This window comes from Perca flavescens, chromosome 20 (assembly GCF_004354835.1).
Source record: "Perca flavescens isolate YP-PL-M2 chromosome 20, PFLA_1.0, whole genome shotgun sequence".
Taxonomy (NCBI): Eukaryota; Metazoa; Chordata; class Actinopteri; order Perciformes; family Percidae; genus Perca; species Perca flavescens.
The window spans coordinates 7,138,071-7,155,661 of NC_041350.1; the positions used below are offsets into that span (position 1 = coordinate 7,138,071).

Consider the following 17,591-nt stretch of genomic DNA (forward strand, 5'->3'; position numbering starts at 1 on the left):
ATACTATAAATGGGGATTTTAAGTTAATTTGTTAAAATTCTGAAAAGACACTAAATGTAGTACTGCAACATTAATATCTTCTCAGGAACAATTATTATAGCCAGTGGTACAAGAAGTACTGGTACAAAAGTACTGAGATCTTCTGCTAAAGTAAAGCAACACCACACTATAAAATACTCATGCATGCATTCATCATTTTACTTAAGTAGAAACCACAAACCTTTTTAGCAGCAAAACCTACTTTAGGTATCAAAAGTAAAAATAATCATTAGGTGACAGAATGGTTTATTATTGAATTTGTATCACTGATCAATTTAGGCCAATAGCTGTATTTGAATGTTTTATCTGGTGGAGATGGAGGGCTAATTAAAGCTACTCTGGGCTACTATTTTGGTTGTTTGATTTAGGAGAATGCATCATATTCAATAAGCTGATTATAATATTAATACTTGGAAATACTCAAGTAAAGTAGGCTTAAAACTGTCGCTGTAGCTACAGTACTTCGCTGTAAAACTTTTCACTGTCAATATACAGTAATATACTGGCAGCAGCTTCGCCAATAAACTACTGTTTATTTACCGTATGCATTAAATGTTAACCCCTTGACGCCTGAATTTATTCACAATTATATAAACAAAATATTATGTGTGTTTCTGGCTCCAAGCTGATGCTAAATTAAGTTGAGATTGTTAATTTGTCTATAGCATATGGAATAGATATAAATTTAGGTATGATGCAAATTAGCGACAACAGGCATTATGGTAAAATTCTTTACAAAATGGTAAAATTAATAAAACACATAGTAGATTTCATTCATGTCACAAAGTTGTTAGAACTTCTAAACTGTAAATGACAAATACATGGATCTTGAAAACGGCAAGAAAGAAAACACTCTCCTACTCCCTAACCTTGACAGTAGTTTCTTTAGGGTTAGGGGTAGGGTTAGGTTTAGGGGTAGGATTAGGTTTAGGGTTAGGGTTAGGGTTAGGGGTAGGGTAATGGTTAATTTCGCTTCCGTGAACCGGATGTATCTCCCACTCCGACCGGTCCTACGAGAAACCAGTGCATGCAAAAGGTTCCGAGGTATGTATCGCATGTAAACAGACCGGCATTGGGGGGAATACACACGCTATCTCGCCTGCAGTCGGAATGGAAGGGGTTTGATGCAAATTAGTCAGACAAAAGACAGTCGGCGTTAAGGGGTTAAGGTATTTTACTGTAAATGGTCAGTTTCCTACAATATTATTTGTATTTACAGTAATCTACTGGCTGCAGTGTAATTCCTGCCTTCCTTTATTTTCCCAAGATGCATTGGTATTAAGAGTAAATACCTGTAATCTGTAACGTTCGCAGTTACTGCTATCATATTTTTCTTTTCTCCCAGAATGCATTGCCATTTACAGTATGTTCCTGTATAACATTAAAACAGTGAGATAGATACAGTGTACCCTTCCAATGTTTCTGATAGTCCACTAATGGTTTTATATGAAAATGCACCTTGTAGGCCTAAATTGGTTAAATTAATATTAACAATAATATATATATATATATATATATATATATATATATATATATATAAAATGGACTGAATAACTTTCAATTTAGAAGGTAGCAATCCAGGATAAATTAATTGAATTCTGAACCCACCCTCACTCGTGCAGGATACCCCCCCCTCTTTCCAACGTCTCTGGGCCTCATGTTCTCCACGCCTTGTGGGCAGTGTGGACGAGATCATATAAAAAGGCTACAGTACAGTAGTGGAAGTGGAAGTGGGCCGAAGTGCATCCGGACCAGAGGCGGACGGAACACAACTGTGCGTGTAGGCAACATGACCTCATTAATGTGGGGACTGCTCTGTGTCAGTGGCATCCTGGCATCGGCAACTCGGGGAACTTTCCCACAGTTTGGGTCACGCAACCGGCAGATCCACTCAATTAGCCCTTCAATCCCACGAGTTTCCCCGCACGGCCCTCCAAGGGTCTCCCAGCGCTTTGAAGATATCAAATCTATTGAGCAAACCTCTGACGAACTGAGTGCTGAAACTTTTCAAGAGGTCCAGCGGGGCGGTTCCACAGCGCGAGCCTTCCAGCAGCTGCAGCAGGGTACCCGAACAGGTGCCAACAACCTGGCGCAGGAGAGGAGAACGGACAATGGAGGTCGGTTGGTCTTGTAGATGTTATATGTACTGTTCCTTCATTGTCAATATCCATCCACTTGTAGTTAATGAGTGCATTAACCATATTATATTTACATACATATATATTTGTTTCAATGCGTTTTGGATGAATTTAGCGCAACCGTTTTAAATTAATCTGACGGCTGAAGATAAAATGGATAAAATATACTTTATTTATCCCGGTGGGGAAATTCCCAAGAAAGGCATAAACTGCAGGGACTCAGGTTAAAATGGTCTCTTTATTCTCCACAGTATTAATTAAGACATCAATGGAATCATTCGGTGACGGAATGGTTTATTATTGAATTTTTATCACTGATCCATTTAGGCTGATCGAGATTGAGGGATAATTTAAGATACTCTAGGCTACTATTTTGGTTGTTTAATTTAGGAGAATGCATCGTATTTGTTAAGCTGATTATAGTATTGAAATGTAAATCTTGATCTTGGAATTGACTAGTAACTCTAGCTGTCAAATACATGTTGTGGAGTAGAAGTAGCATAAAATGGAAATACTAGTAAAAGCACAATCTTAAAACTGCACCTGTAGCTACAATAGGCCTACTTGAGTACTACAGTCATAATTAAGACATCAATGTACCAATACAGTATACTACAAATTGAGCTGCCCAACAAGCATGTAGTGCATACTATTTTCCCTTCTTTGATATTCACTTTGAAAAACTATTATAAAGCCAGTAATCATTATGCATGCCCATCATGTGGCATCTCATTTTGCTAGTTAAACCAAAGTAACTACTGCTCTAATGCTTTCCCCTCTGCCTTCTACCCTCCCTTGGCAAAGCTGGTGGCACTAATTCTAGGTTTAATCGCTATCAGTCCTCCCATCACCAGCCGTCTTCACAGCTGCAACACAACGCTGCACCATCTGCACCCTGGCAGCCCGCTCGAAATCCGAGTGGCTCTCTTGCATCCATCAGAACTGAAGCAGGTACTTAGGTTTATCCATAACTAACATGCTCATTGAATTCCCAAAAGGCAGATGTAGAGCAAATTTTAAAGGGTCATATATGCCCCCTAAGATATTTGTCTCATACAGTTTGCTTATCATTTACTAAGCTGAAAACATTAATATTTGTTCTGATAAAGCCCATGAAGAAGGGGAAAGTTAAAGCTGGGTGTCTTTCAAAAATGATCAATACCGATACCGATACCAGTACAGATAACGTGACTTTGATGCCGGTCCCTGAACAATGCTTTTTTTTAATGCAATTTTATAAAATCAATTATGAAGAAATTAAAACATTACACTTTACAGTACAATTATGCATTTGTTTTTCAGTTCCTTTACACCTATGTGACGCACACTGCAGGCGGGCCCCTAAAAATACAGCAACACACACGTGAGCCCCATCTCTCTACGACGTGTAGACAGCCAATCATCAGCATTGTTAGATCTTAGTAGAAGAATGCTGCATGCCTATTTGCCATTATGCTATATTTGCTATTGAATGACAAGGCATTTTTCAGTACTCGATACTATGGAGGCAATTTGGTCAGGACCTAAAAGTAGTTTGGTACCCAGCCCTAATGAAAGTCCCCTGATATTGAGATTAAAAATTACATTTTTCAAACACATGGAGTATGTTATGGCAAACTTTAGTTCCCGGTCAAAGTATGGTTACTGTAGTTTCATTAGAGCATTGCCTCGTTTGCCTAGGTGTGATGGTCTTATTGAATGGCTGGAGAAAAGGTTAATTAGCATGGAAAGGTACATTCCATGATTTCAGCATAGTGCCTTGAAATGCATCATTTCTATATCATCTTGCTGAGTTTAAAGTGATCATCAACACTTAAAACACAGCATTTGGGGGCGCTAATGAGAGCTATAATGACTTAAGTGAGCGCATCTTTTAACACATCTTTTGAGGGGCAATTCATATAATGAAACTATTGCTCACTTTTTTTGTTTTTTATTTATGACCTGATGGAATCTTCAATAATACAGTATTTGAAAGTGAGCTGTTATGATATCCTAGTATTTATCTCTGGTCTCCTAAAATTATAGCACTCAAACATTATTAGCACTATCAGCATCGTGTACAGCCTTTTTTTGTTTTTGCTTCTCAATTCATTTAAGAATATCTGTAAGTGAATCAGCCAACAAGTCAGATTATGGTTTAAAGTTTGTGTGCTTCAGTGAGTGTGTTTACAGTACACGTGTGCAAGGATGTGTAGGGATGCATGCCGGATTTCCATTCTCACTATTTGTGAGATTTTTGGTACTGTATCTTCAATCCAAAAACATTGGAAAATACATCTTTTTTTTTTTTTTACAGCAACAAGAGCGAATTGTAGAAATCGTCCTATAGACCTGGTCTTCATCATAGACAGCTCCCGCAGCGTACGCCCTGCTGAGTTTGAAAAGGCCAAGGAGTTCCTGCAGCATATGGTGGAAAGCTTGGAGATCGGCTCGGACGCCACGCGGGTCGGCCTCGTCAATTATGCCAGCACAGTGCAGATTGAGTTTCAACTAAAGACCTATTTTGCCAAGTCTGCCCTGAAGCAGGCCCTGGCCCGTGTTGAGCCCCTCGCTTCAGGCACCATGACAGGCATGGCCATCAAGACCGCCATGGAGAAAGCTTTCACTGCGGAGGCGGGGGCGCGAGCTAGCTCGGCGAACATTGCCAAGGTAGCCATCATAGTGACAGACGGGAGGCCCCAGGACCACGTAGAGGATGTATCAGCTGCAGCTCGCGCATCTGGGATCGAGATCTACGCAGTGGGAGTAGACAGAGCGGATATGGCGTCCCTGCGCCTCATGGCCAGCCTCCCACATGATGACCATGTCTTCTATGTGGAGACCTATGGTGTCATTGAGAAGCTCACTTCCAAATTTAGGGAAACCTTGTGTGGTAAGGATGATGATAATGGGAGTGCGGATATTCCATTAAATGGCGGAATTGATGATAACGGCCTAGGCATAGGCCTAAATAATGAAAATGACGATAACGGAAACAACGGTATGTCAGATCCGCCCTTTCAATTTCACGTGTGATTATCTGGGCAGCACCATAGAGGTAATGTCCATTCTAAAGTCCCTGGTCCTCTTCTTTAGTTTTAAGAACAAGGGCAAGGTAACCAGTGACTTAACGCCGCTTGTTGTGTTTGGATTTCCCACAAAAAGGTGTTCACTAACTGATAATATAAGTGTAGTTAATGAACATGTCCAATATGTCTTGTACTAACCAACTTAAAGAAGAAGACATAGCTCTGATCACTGTTTGATCTGCCAATTCAGAGCAAATTTGACATCTTTGAAGACTTTAAAATGGTTGAAACCAAATATGATGCTGCCTATACTTTTCACACGGAGCGTGCTGCTCTCTGCACTTCTGCGCTGAATCTTGTGCTTTACGCCGCGCGCCCTGCTCAGTTACCTGAAGGTGTGCTACGCTGCCCAGGTCCACAATTTGGGCTTTTGCAATCTGTGACAGAACATTAACGGCCACTCATCCTGCACGGCAAAAACTAAATTAGCTTGAGCTAAATTAGACTAAAATGAAAATTTTGATAAAATTTGAGCATACTTTTAGATTTTAAGAAATTGCTAAGAAAACTTAAGTTTTAACATGATGTTATCTTTTAATATGCTAATTACAATTTAAAAAAAGACCATAGACCTGTTTAAATGAATAGTTTGACATTTTGCAAACACACTTATTCATGGAGAACATTGATACCACTCTCTAATTTGTCCGTTCAGTAAGAAGCCGGAGCCAGCAGTCGGTTAACTTAGCTTAGCATAAACACTGTTAACATGGGGAAACCGCTAGCCTAGCTCTGTCAGAAGTTTTTTTAGGTTATTTAATTTGTTTAATATGTACAAAATTAACAATTTTCAAAAATGACAAGTTGTGGTTTCATAAGGGGTGATTATGTCTCATTACGTGTGAGACTATTTCTTGGCTGGGCACAGTGACTTCCTGGTGTCTCCGCCAGTTGCCTGGCAACCTCACGGTGACGACATTGCAGGGATAAAAAAATGTCATCCTGTTCCTATAAACAAAGCACTACATTTCATAGAGTGAATGTTTTTGCGTGTACAAATTAGGACATAAACGACTAATGATGTGAAGCGTTTATATGTTTTCTGCTAAATATAACATTTATAATGTGGTACTTAATGCTTGCAGGCTACAGGCATGCCAGCCCAACTGATCATTGCTATGATACATTTGGGTGATATCAAAACTTGGAAAATAAGAACTAGGAAGTGTTCAACATAAAGATGTAATTCTCAAATTATTTTGTACCAGCCCCAGCTTGAACCATAGCTCAGCCCACTGCCAAGCATGCAGCTACAGCTGTGGTCATCAGGGGGAATACATAAGTTATTGTGAGAGAACAGCTTAGTACTTTTGAGTAACTTTCCCCAAGTCAAAATATAAATAATTTCTCTTTTAAACTTTTGGTACCACCAAAACTAGCAATGTAACTGCTAAGGTTACGTGCTACTTGTGCAAGCTTCTCCCAGGGGTTGAGCTTAACGCACACTGTGCTTTAAATTATGACTAACTTCTAGTCACACAAATTCAAAAACTTGTTTTTGTTTGACAGCTGGAACCTGTGGAGTGAGTTCAGCCATCCTCTGTGTTTAACTCTGACCAACTTCTGTCCATCCACAACAGTGACGTCACTCAGAAGACATGCAATGATTACGACAGCGTGTTGCCTTTAGTGGATTTTGTGTTTGCATAGTCTGAACTGCATGGAATAATCTGTTGTAATATTAAGATGAATAGTTAATCAGGTGTCTTACATTCAACAGCCAGTGTAACATTTGAAAGTGACAAATGACTACGCGTCTTCCTTCCAATATGTATATATACAGTACAGGCCAAAAGTTTGGACACACCTTCTCATTCAATGTGTTTCTTTATTTTCATGATTATTTACATTGTAGATTCTCACTAAAGGCATCAAAACTATGAATGAACACATATGGAATTATGTACTTAACAAAAAAGTGTGAAATAACTGAAAACATGTCTTATATTTTAGATTCTTCAAAGTAGCCACCCTTTGCTTTTTTTGATAACTCTGCAAACCCTTGGTGTTCTCTCAATGAGCTTCATGAGGTAGTCACCTGAAATGGTTTTCACTTCACAGGTGTGCTTTGTCAGGGTTAATTAGTGGAATTTTTTTTTTTAATTCCAAAGGGTGGTGAAGAATTCTAATTCTAAATCTAAAATTAAGACATGTTTTCAGATAGAATCTACTATACATAATTCCATATGTCATTCAAAATAAAAGGAAATAGTCATGAAAATAAAAAGGAAACGCATTGAATGAGAAGGTGCATCCAAACTTTTGGCCTGTACTGTATATATAACAGGATTTTCCACCAACAACATTAATTTACTGTAACATCATTGTAGTTGAAGCACAGAGATCAAGCACACTAACTGCATGTGGCTATGTATAATAACACAATAATAAAATTAATTAATACATACTTACAACAACTAGCAGAAATATAAAACAAAATGATTGATCTCACTAGGCATAAGCCAATCAGACATTAGAGTGTTTCTTTTCAGGTTTGGATCCGTGTTCTGAGGGACACAATTGCCAGCACGTTTGTGTCAACAATGGCAACTCATACAACTGCAAGTGTCGCAAGGGCTATGTCTTGAACCCGGACAAGAAAACGTGTTCACGTAAGAATCTTTATCTTTGTCTGAATGTTTTTATCCAATGTCTCATTGTCAACTTAAAACTACTGCCAAAAAAGATCGAAGATGCCTAAAAGTTATATTCTCATTGAATCTTTCTTAAACATCGATTTGGGATGGGAAAATCATTGTTACACGTAGCAATTACTAACTTTTATGTAAATACTTAATGTAAGAACTTTGAGAAAACCTTGCAATTCCACGTTCAATTAGTTAGGCACTTTGTGCTGTGAACACACTGCATACCATCTCTTGTTACTAATGTTTTGGGTTGCCCTAAATAGATTAGGGCAGACAGTATTCATCACAAATGTGAGCAGGACAATTATGAAGGCCTTGGCTGATGAGAGGCACACATTCTAGAAGTAAATGATGGCCACTTAGTAGAGGACAAGTAGATCCTCTCTCCAAGTCACGGGCTTGACAAAATCTCACTGTTTAGTAGGTCAGCTACTGCCCGTGGGTTTTTTAAACCTAAATTTAGTTAGTTAATTAGTTTACTGCTTCTTGCCAACTTTACCGTATGTACTTTAGAGTAAATAAAGCTGTATTTATTTGCCTAACGCCCATGAGTGGGAAGTCAACAGCAAAACTTCCTTTCCACAGCCACCTGTTCTGCTCTGCTCCGTACAGAGTGGTCTTATAATAATGAATTAGGGTCTTATGGATGGCATTGGGCTTATAGGGACTGTCATACCCTATATAACGCCAATTTACAGGGTAATGTGCACATGTATAAAACAGAACTGACTCAGAGCTTCTTGCCATATGTATTTTGACTCAGTTGGTTAGGTAAGTTAAGTGTTTCTTTTCAGGTTTAGATCCATGTTCCCAAGGACATGACTGCCAGCATATCTGTGTCAGCAATGATGACTCATACATCTGTAAATGTCAAGTGGGATATGTGTTGAATGCAGACCAGAAAACATGCTCACGTAAGAACCGGAATATTTTTCAAAGATTTGTTGTCTGTTGTTTTTTTGTGTGTATGTGTTTTGCATGACTGAACATTTTTAATGTATCCTCCCAACACAGCTGGTGAGGCTCTTTGTACATTGGGCACCGCTTAGCTTGACTAAACAGGAAACGCTTTAGTTTATACAGTATGTACTGTAAAAAAGATAGGGTGAGGCTTTACAAAAAGTTCCATTAATAAGGGCTTCATGTCAGATGAGGGAGTTGTTTTTTTGTCGGGTTTGGATTCATGTTCCCAGGGACATGACTGCCAACATATTTGTGTCAGCACTGATTGAAATCTAGTTCAGTCAGACAACTCATGTTTGAAATGTTTATTATAACAGCAGAACATTGTGTTTGGCGGCCAGACTCCGACCTCATCACTCCCTGCAGTTTGGGTTTACATGAGATATTGGGGAGTGATGATAAAGAAGCTTCCCCCTAGCCAGGGCCTGCAGGTGGTTGCTGGGGTGGTGGTGGGGCTGAAAGCGGGCAGCAATACAGGTGCAGGGCAGCAGCAGCAATGGCAAGGCAGAGGTGGGGAAATGTGCAGCTTAAATAGACCGCCAAATTGGGGAGGGTGTTTTTGGTAAATGATACGAAGAGTGAGGCATGTCACGTGTGTGTACAGCGGTGCAGCTTGCGTTGACTGCCTGAACTAGCTCGTAGGTGTCGCCCCATTTATGTTTCTTGATGAAGCTGCAAGAGCTGCTAAGGCACTTGTTTTTGGACTGTTCCGAGTGTGCGGAATTAGCCTATATATAGAATTGGTTTGAAAAAGCACAGAATTAGGAAACTGGGATTGATGGACAGAGAATTTAAGCAAATTGCCCTGACTTTTAAAAAGCCTTTTAATTAAAGCCTCGGCTGTGATGTGCTTGACTGATGTAATTTGATTGAGTGTGTTACATGTGGGAGTGTCTGTTTTCAGGTTCAACTACATGTGCCCAGGGACATGACTGCCAACATATTTGTGTTAACACCGAGGATTCTTACATCTGCAAGTGTCCTTTGGGATATGTATTGAATGCTGACCAGAAAACATGCTCACGTAAGCATCTTAGTCCTTTTAGTTGATTTGGAGTGTGTGTTTTTGAGCCAGCATGAAATGGGTTGTAAATGCACACCAGAAAACATGCCTTATGACTGAGATTGGATTTGCATGCATTTACGACTCGTTACCTGTACTTTAGTGCTTGATTGAATACAGAAACCACCAGGTCTTGATGGGGCCAATGGGATGTGGACTTGTGGGCTTTTCTGAACAGAAACATACTGTAATTGTGAGGTTGTTGAGGTACTTTGTACAGACAGACTTTCTTTATGCCTCTCGTGACTAATATTTTAGTTTGCGTTTAGCACTTTCACAGTCAGTTGATGAGCTCAACCGGAATAACTCAAAGACTTGGGAAACAGATTGGTACATAAAGAGTGGAGCATGTAAGCACTAATTAAATGAACAATGGCCAGATGGAAGCTACAAAAGTCCAGGCTCTCCTTGACTGATATCATGATATGCCAGTTACGTAAATGATATGGACATGTCTCTTTTTAGGCTTGGATCCATGTTCACATGGACATGATTGCCAGCACATCTGTGAAAACAATGATGACTCGTACATCTGCAAATGTCAAGTCGGATTTAAGTTAAATGCAGACCAAAAGACGTGCTCACGTAAGAACTTGGACCTTAAGATATGCATGTCTTAATGCAGCATGACTGGTTAACATAAGAAATATTAACTTATGATGGCCTATCCTGATGGTCTAAGCGTTAGCTGTGGAAGTGTCTCTTTTTTAGGTTTGGCTACATGTGACCAGGGACATGACTACCAGCATATCTGTGTCACAAGTGGTGATTCATACCTTTGCAAGTGTCGTGAGGGATATGTGTTGAATACAGACCAGTTTTACCTCTATATTGTATATGCATGTAAGAGGGCAGTGTCTTGGGTCTCCCTCAAAGTCTGTTATTCATTTATTCCAAATGCTTAAAATTGAATTTGAACTGCAACAGTCGGTCAAAGCACTATGCTGTAGACATACTTACATCAGCTCTTGTAGGTTGTTCTAAATGATTAGGAAGTTATATGTGAATTTATTTTGAATGAGCAGGAAGCTGGGAGACTGTAAATTGATTGGTTCAGTTAAGTCAGTGTGAGTGTCTCTTTTCAGTTTCAGATACATGTTCCCAGGGACATGACTGCCAACATATTTGCATCAGCAATGATAACTCGTACATCTGCAAATGTCAAGTGGGATATGTGTTAAATGCAGACCAGAAAACATGCTCACGTAAGAACTTGGACTTTTTGACTTGATATGCATGTCCTACTGCACTGTCTGTGGTTAAATACAATCTTTATTCTTATTATTTTACATACTTGATTTAATGCAGAAAGAGGCATAGAGCATTTGACCATGGCGTTTATAATTTGATACAGCAAGAGCTGGTGAGGCACTGTGATGTAAAGTTGACAGTGAACACATTTCATATGAGCAGCAAGTGGGCTACTGGGGCTGATGGGGTTAAGTGGAATGTGTTGATTGCATACTAGAAAAAATGCTTATGTGGAAATCTGGACCTTAAGATATGTATGTCTACAAAATGCATAGATGTAGTTTTTTGAATAAATGCAGAATAATCCATATGCCCTTATCATTTTAAATCACTGTTGACCCATCAGTCTTAGACTACATTAGCTGTGGATGTTAGCTGTGGAAGTGTTTCTTTTCAGGTTTGGATATATGTACTCAGGGACATGCCTGCCAACATATTTGTGTCAAAAATGGTCATTCTCACCATTGCACATGTCATGACGGATATGTGTTGAATGCAGACCAGAAAACATGCTCACGTAAGAATTTGAATTTTACCTATACATTTGATGTGCATGTTGTGGTGCTGTGTCTCAGGTTTCCCTCAAAATCCATTATTTTAGGTGCATGACTGAATACTGCTAGAGCCATGGTCAGGAGGATTCAAAAATCTGTATGGGAATGGTGTTTGCCAAAAATAACAACCAAATTTGTTTAGCTGGACTTTTTCATTGGGTGACACACTGTGCTGTGGACACAATGCACATCAGCTTATGTAGGTTGTTGTAAATAGATTAGGGTAGTAGTGGATTCATTTTGAACAGAGCCTGGGACCGATGAATATAGCCTTGATGGCTCTTTAAAAGCTCCAAAATAGGCAAAGTTATGCTTGACAGATGATATTAGACCAAGTCGGTTACAGGTCTCTTTTCAGGTTCATTAACTGATAGTGTTGGAGTTTCAAGTGCATGCTCTGATACATTGTTTCAGGTTCCCTCCAAATTAAGTTATCAATTAAATTTTGCAGAGATCTTTCTGTTATATGGGTGTTTGCCAATACAGCCCTAAAGTGTCACCTGTAGAGCGAGAGCTGATGAAGCACAGATCAGCTCTTGTAGGGTACTTGTAGTAGTTTAGGATGGTCAGTAGTGACTCTTAACAGGCAGCAGGTTGAGACACTGGGGCTGATACACCCAGAGGTATGGTTTACATGGCCATGCTTTTAATACATTGTAAAGGGATTAGTGGCCCAATAAAACCTCCGTTAGTGCTCCTTGACAGATGTAATTTGACGTCAGTTACCTTTGGAGTGTCTCTTTTCAAAATTGGATACCCGTGTCCAGGGTCTTGACTGCCAGGATATTTGTGTCAGCCTGAATAAGTCGTACACTTGGGAGATATTAGCATCATTTGAAACAGTGGTGAGACAGAGGCTCCAACAGTCCAAGCCCTGCCTAAATGATGCCATGAGATGTCATATCACATGTGGACATGTCTCTTTTCAGGTTCAAATCCATGTGCCCATGGACATGATTGCCATCACATTTGCATAAACAGCGATGACTCTTACATCTGCAAGTGTCGAGTGGGATATATTTTGAATCCAGACAAGAAAACATGCTCACGTAAGAACTGGGGTGTTGATGGAGTGTCTCAGAGTCCATTATTTTGGACCCATTGTAGATTCTATTACTTACTAAGGGCTCTTTGATGTAAATTGAGTCTATCAGATGTGGAAGTGTTTCTTTTCAGGTTCAGATACATGTGCCGAGGGACATGACTGCCAACATATTTGTGTCAGTACTGATGACTCGTTTGTCTGCAAGTGTCGAATTGGATATGTGTTGAATGCAGACCAGAAAACATGCTCACGTAAGAACCTGGACCTTTCTAAACGATATGATGTTGTTTCTTTGGTACAGTATATATCTCACTGTTATTTTACACTTACACGGTCAGACGCACTTCATATCACCTCTCGTGAATTAGGTTATTGTATCATTAGGGCGCTTAGCTCATTGTGAACAACTCAGACTGATGCACTAAGAGGAATGGAGTACATGACCATAGATTTAATGAACAATTAAAAGGAAATTCGGGGGTTCTCAAGTCAAGATCTTCTTGACTGTTGGTGTGAAGCTTAGTCAGATGTGGAAGTTTTTCTTTTCAGAATCGGATGCATGTGCCCAGGGACATGATTGCCAGCAGATTTGTGTCAACAGTGATGATTCCTATATCTGCAATTGTCGTGTGGGATATATGTTAAATGCAGACCGGAAAACATGCTCAAGTAAGCACCTGATTCGTTTTAATATGCATATTTATCCGTGGTGTGATCCAGCATCTCGGATACCCCACAGAGCACCATATTTGGAGCCTCAAAGTTTGATTCAACAAAGCACCAAAAGCTCCGACTGGAGACTAGGAGCTAGCTGGTGAGGCAGCTTGTCTTGTGGACACACCACGTGTACATTCTTGAGAATATTGTTTTCCATATTGGAGGTCAGTGTGAATAAGCAGGAGATATACAGACAGGGAATGTTGAAATATACTGGACTGGATTTCTGAGGAATACACTCTTTTTTGTAAGGGAACTGTGACCAAAGGCTCTGCAAAAAAAGCTTAGTGATTGTTTTTGAAGTTATAAGACTAAGTCACTGAGGTGAGCCTTTCTTTTCGTGTTCAGGTTCGGATGCATGTGCCCAGGGAAATGACTGCCAGCACATTTGTGCCAACAATGGGAACTCTTACATCTGCAAGTGTCAAGTGGGATACGTGTTGAACATGGATCAGAAAACATGCTCTCGTAAGAACCCTCTTCCTTTCAACTAAACATTTGTACAGTACCTCATGATGTGTTATTCCATAGTAGCTGCTGAGGCACTTGTATTGGACACACGTACATATAGTTATGTTTTGGCAAGGGATTCCATACATATTAAGGTAATGATAACAAAGAGCTCCTTAATCTTGAATCGCTTAGACAAAATCAGTTAGATGTTGGATTGTCTCTTTCCAGGTTCAAATGCATGCGCTCAGGGACATGACTGCCAGCATATTTGTATCAACAACGGTGACTCATACAACTGCAAGTGTCGAGTTGGATATGTGTTAAATGCAGACCAGAAAACATGCTCACGTAAGGATTTTTTTTTACATACATTATGCTGTCTGTATATTGAAACCTTTCGAGACATTTCCCAGCTTTTGAATCGGTTCTAGCTTCAGGAATTTGTCAACAAACCCTTTAATATTATTGCTTTGTGAGCTGTCTTGTACAACTAGATTTGAGCTCGGCCTGCACTAACTTACCGAAAGGTGTGGCATAAATGGACATGGTTTAAAATCCTCAAAGGAACTATCAGCAATCAAGTTGACCAGGGGGCTCCTTGAATACTCTTTCCTTATGAAACTTGAAGAGGCTTTATCAAAGACTGGTTGGACCATGTGCTTGACTTGACAAGAGTTATTCCCAAACCGTCCTAAACTATGCAAGACGATTTCAGGTAAGAGGATAAGGTGAGAGTAAGGTGTTTTCAAACAATATCTGTTTAGGCTTACTAATAATTAGGGCTGGATATCCTTAAACAAATAACATGACTTCACTCTGCATCCACTTGTCTTCTGCATATGAGAACACACATGCAGACATAGAGGGAAAAATACCACTAATAGGGGGCTTAAGATTTGGGGTTACAATGCATAAACATTGATTATAATAATTATCATACCTTTCATGTCTGAGTTTTTGCTTTTTTTTCTGCAGTTGACTGCAACCAAAGCCACTGTCCAACAACAACAAGCACTACTTCTACTGATCCAGTCATTAAGTACAGCACAGTGTATAGGACATACAAGTGTGCTGTGCTGCTGGTTTAAGGAATGAGAGACTGCAATGGAAGTTGTGTTGCGAGCCATGGATATTTAAAGAGAACTGGATACAGAGTTGGAGGCAGGGCCCGTTCATTCCTATGAAAGTTGCTCAGTGGCACATGAAGTCAATAAAGTTCAACTTTCGTGTATAAAAAGACCCAGATCTACACAGGCGCACTAGAAACTTTCGCCGGCCGAGCTGGCTACTTCCAGTTTAGCGCTCCGCTAACTTGAATGGGGATTCAATTATTTCATTGTGCAGGTCTATGGACCCCATGGCAAAGCCCGGCGTACTTCCTGGGGGCTTGGTGGGTGCCTAGCAAGAACTTTGGTCCAAATAAAGGACCAAAAACATTGGTTGTAACTGATTTGCCTGTTGTCTGTTTTGATTGTATCTTTGTCAGTGAATATGTCTTGTATGTACTGTATATGTAAGCATATTGCTTAAACGATTATTAACATGTGTTCTCTTTAACGCTATCCACGCTTGACCTCAGTAACTTCGCACTCCCAGGTTGTGATTAACGAGTTTAAATGATTGAAACATTTTTTTTTAACATATTTCCTAATCTCACTCACAAAAGAAAATTCATGATTTTACATGATCTCTACTACGGTATACTGTTCAATCAATATCCATTATTCTTATCTTATCATTTGAAACAACACCTAATTTGAATCTGATTTTGTCAGCTGTTTTCATATTGAACACCAACTCTTTGCGGGAGGAGCATGAGATGGGCTGTCAATGGGCCGCCAAATTGAATATTACAAAGATGAGACACTAAACATGGTGAAACACCACTCACATGCTTTGACCTTCTATATTTTTGTTGTTATTCTTTCAGAGGAAATGAGAGGTGAAATAACTCAAGATGCCTGCATGTGTGAAGCTCAGATTGTGTTCCAGAAAAAAGTACAGTCAACCATACAGGAGCTGAGCAGAAAACATATCCTTTTGCTTGGAGGGCTGAGAAGGATCTTGAATTTATTATAACATTTTAAAATTGCGATTATGTGAGAGAATTGAAATGTCTACTTTTTACCTCTAAACATGTCGACATTTGCACTAGGCTGCTACAATTGTTTTGTCGTAGTACTTTTAATGAGAATAAGTTGAATCTATAGTTTGAGTCTATTGATATTTAGTGGTGCATTTTTCGAAATGCTTAGTGTGATGATGAACTGGTAAACTACTACTACTTCCAACTACACCTTTTAAATTCCTTGACAGTCTGTTCACTTGATGAACTTTCAGACAAAGTGAACCTGATTGAGGGCCAACAGCAGTATTAAGGACAGTGTTGAAGACGTTAGAAGATGTGTTCAGGACTAGCAATGTATCCAATTCTTTTGACCAACAGAAGTCATCTGTAACCCTCAAAAACTCTTAATGTTTCAGTAAAAATGTTTGGTATAGTTCTGCATGATACTGAGTTTTCATGCAGTAGTATAATGATTGTTTTATATTATAAAACCTGCATTTTGCATCCACAACAACTGTTACAGTAAAGTCACATGTAACTGGTGTAAACGTTTACATATAACTGTATCTTTGTAAGAAAAGCTACATTTCTTTCTGGCAGTGTAAGCCATTGAGATGAGTCTCAAACTATGTAAGATAATTAGGGAAGTTTTGGAAAATGGAGACGTGCAATTCTAAAAAGAAAAACAATGTATAAACATGTCAAAAGTTTACTTTCATAATGAATGTTTTTGGTGGCAAAAGTGTTGTACCACATCCTTGTTGTGTATCCACTGCTCCGAGGGCATTTATTGGTCAGTGTTCTTGATAGAACACAACAGAACAACTAATCTCTCATACAATAAGAGCATTGTTGTTACTCCTCTGATTGCAGCATTATTATGCAGAGAAAAGACCAAAATAAAGCCTGATCTAATTGGCCCATGGTATTGCTATAATACTTTTCTTTGATACCAGAAAGATTGCAACAACTGTGTTGTTTGGTAATTATTGTTTCTTTGTAACAGGTCCAGGACATGTATTTAGGGGGAGAGGGAAAACAGTTTAGGGAGTTCAAGGGTTATAGGACCGCTTCAATACTCTGCACACTTGGCAAGTCTTGACCAAAGTCTCTGGTAGCAGTCCTAGCAATTATATACTATTTCAATGCACTAAGTTTTGAAATTGTGAGATTTTAAGATCCACTCAGTTTTTTTTTCATCCAGGTATTTTACTGCACAGTACTTTCTTCATACAATAGACACATGTACTGTATTTTCTACTTTGTGATATATCCATGAAACACATGGCAAGGTCTTTGTGTAAACTGACAGTTATGTGCATAGCCTACATATTATGGTGCTTTTGTGATCAAAACTGTCTCGGTATTTGTGCATCTGTATCTGTATTTTTTTCTATTGGGTGTATAGTTGCACATGGAAAATAAATATTCTAAAAGAATGGATCCTATACATCTCTTGTATTGTGTTACCAAGCCACTTTTGAAATCAATAAAATCATATGGAAATGTAGCATTTCAGAAAGAATAAAGGTAACACTGTACACAACATTTTGAGTAGTTACCAGGGGACAAATTAGGAAC

At 39.2% G+C, this 17,591-nt stretch overlaps 1 protein-coding gene across 5 annotated transcripts; it reads left to right on the top strand.

Moving 5' to 3' along the window:
* Positions 1–1,710: 1,710 nt before the first annotated feature.
* Positions 1,711–17,296, top strand: LOC114546909 (matrilin-3-like). Of its 5 annotated transcripts, none has more exons than XR_003691091.1 (8): positions 1,711–2,156; positions 2,982–3,128; positions 4,477–5,052; positions 7,741–7,860; positions 13,838–13,957; positions 14,171–14,290; positions 14,507–14,657; positions 14,918–15,078. XR_003691091.1 is itself a non-coding variant. In XM_028566060.1 (8 exons), the coding sequence occupies exons 1-8, from the start codon at positions 1,829–1,831 to the stop codon at positions 16,318–16,320; spliced, it is 1,566 nt and encodes a 521-aa protein (XP_028421861.1). In that variant the 5' UTR covers positions 1,711–1,828; the 3' UTR covers positions 16,321–17,296. The 5 variants fall into 5 exon arrangements, 3 of the variants coding, with proteins under 3 accessions (XP_028421861.1, XP_028421862.1, XP_028421863.1); XM_028566060.1 differs by lacking the exons at positions 14,507–14,657; positions 14,918–15,078 and adding exons at positions 15,873–15,974; positions 16,268–17,296; XR_003691090.1 differs by having other exon boundaries at positions 14,171–14,657.
* The last annotated feature ends 295 nt before the right edge of the window (positions 17,297–17,591 follow it).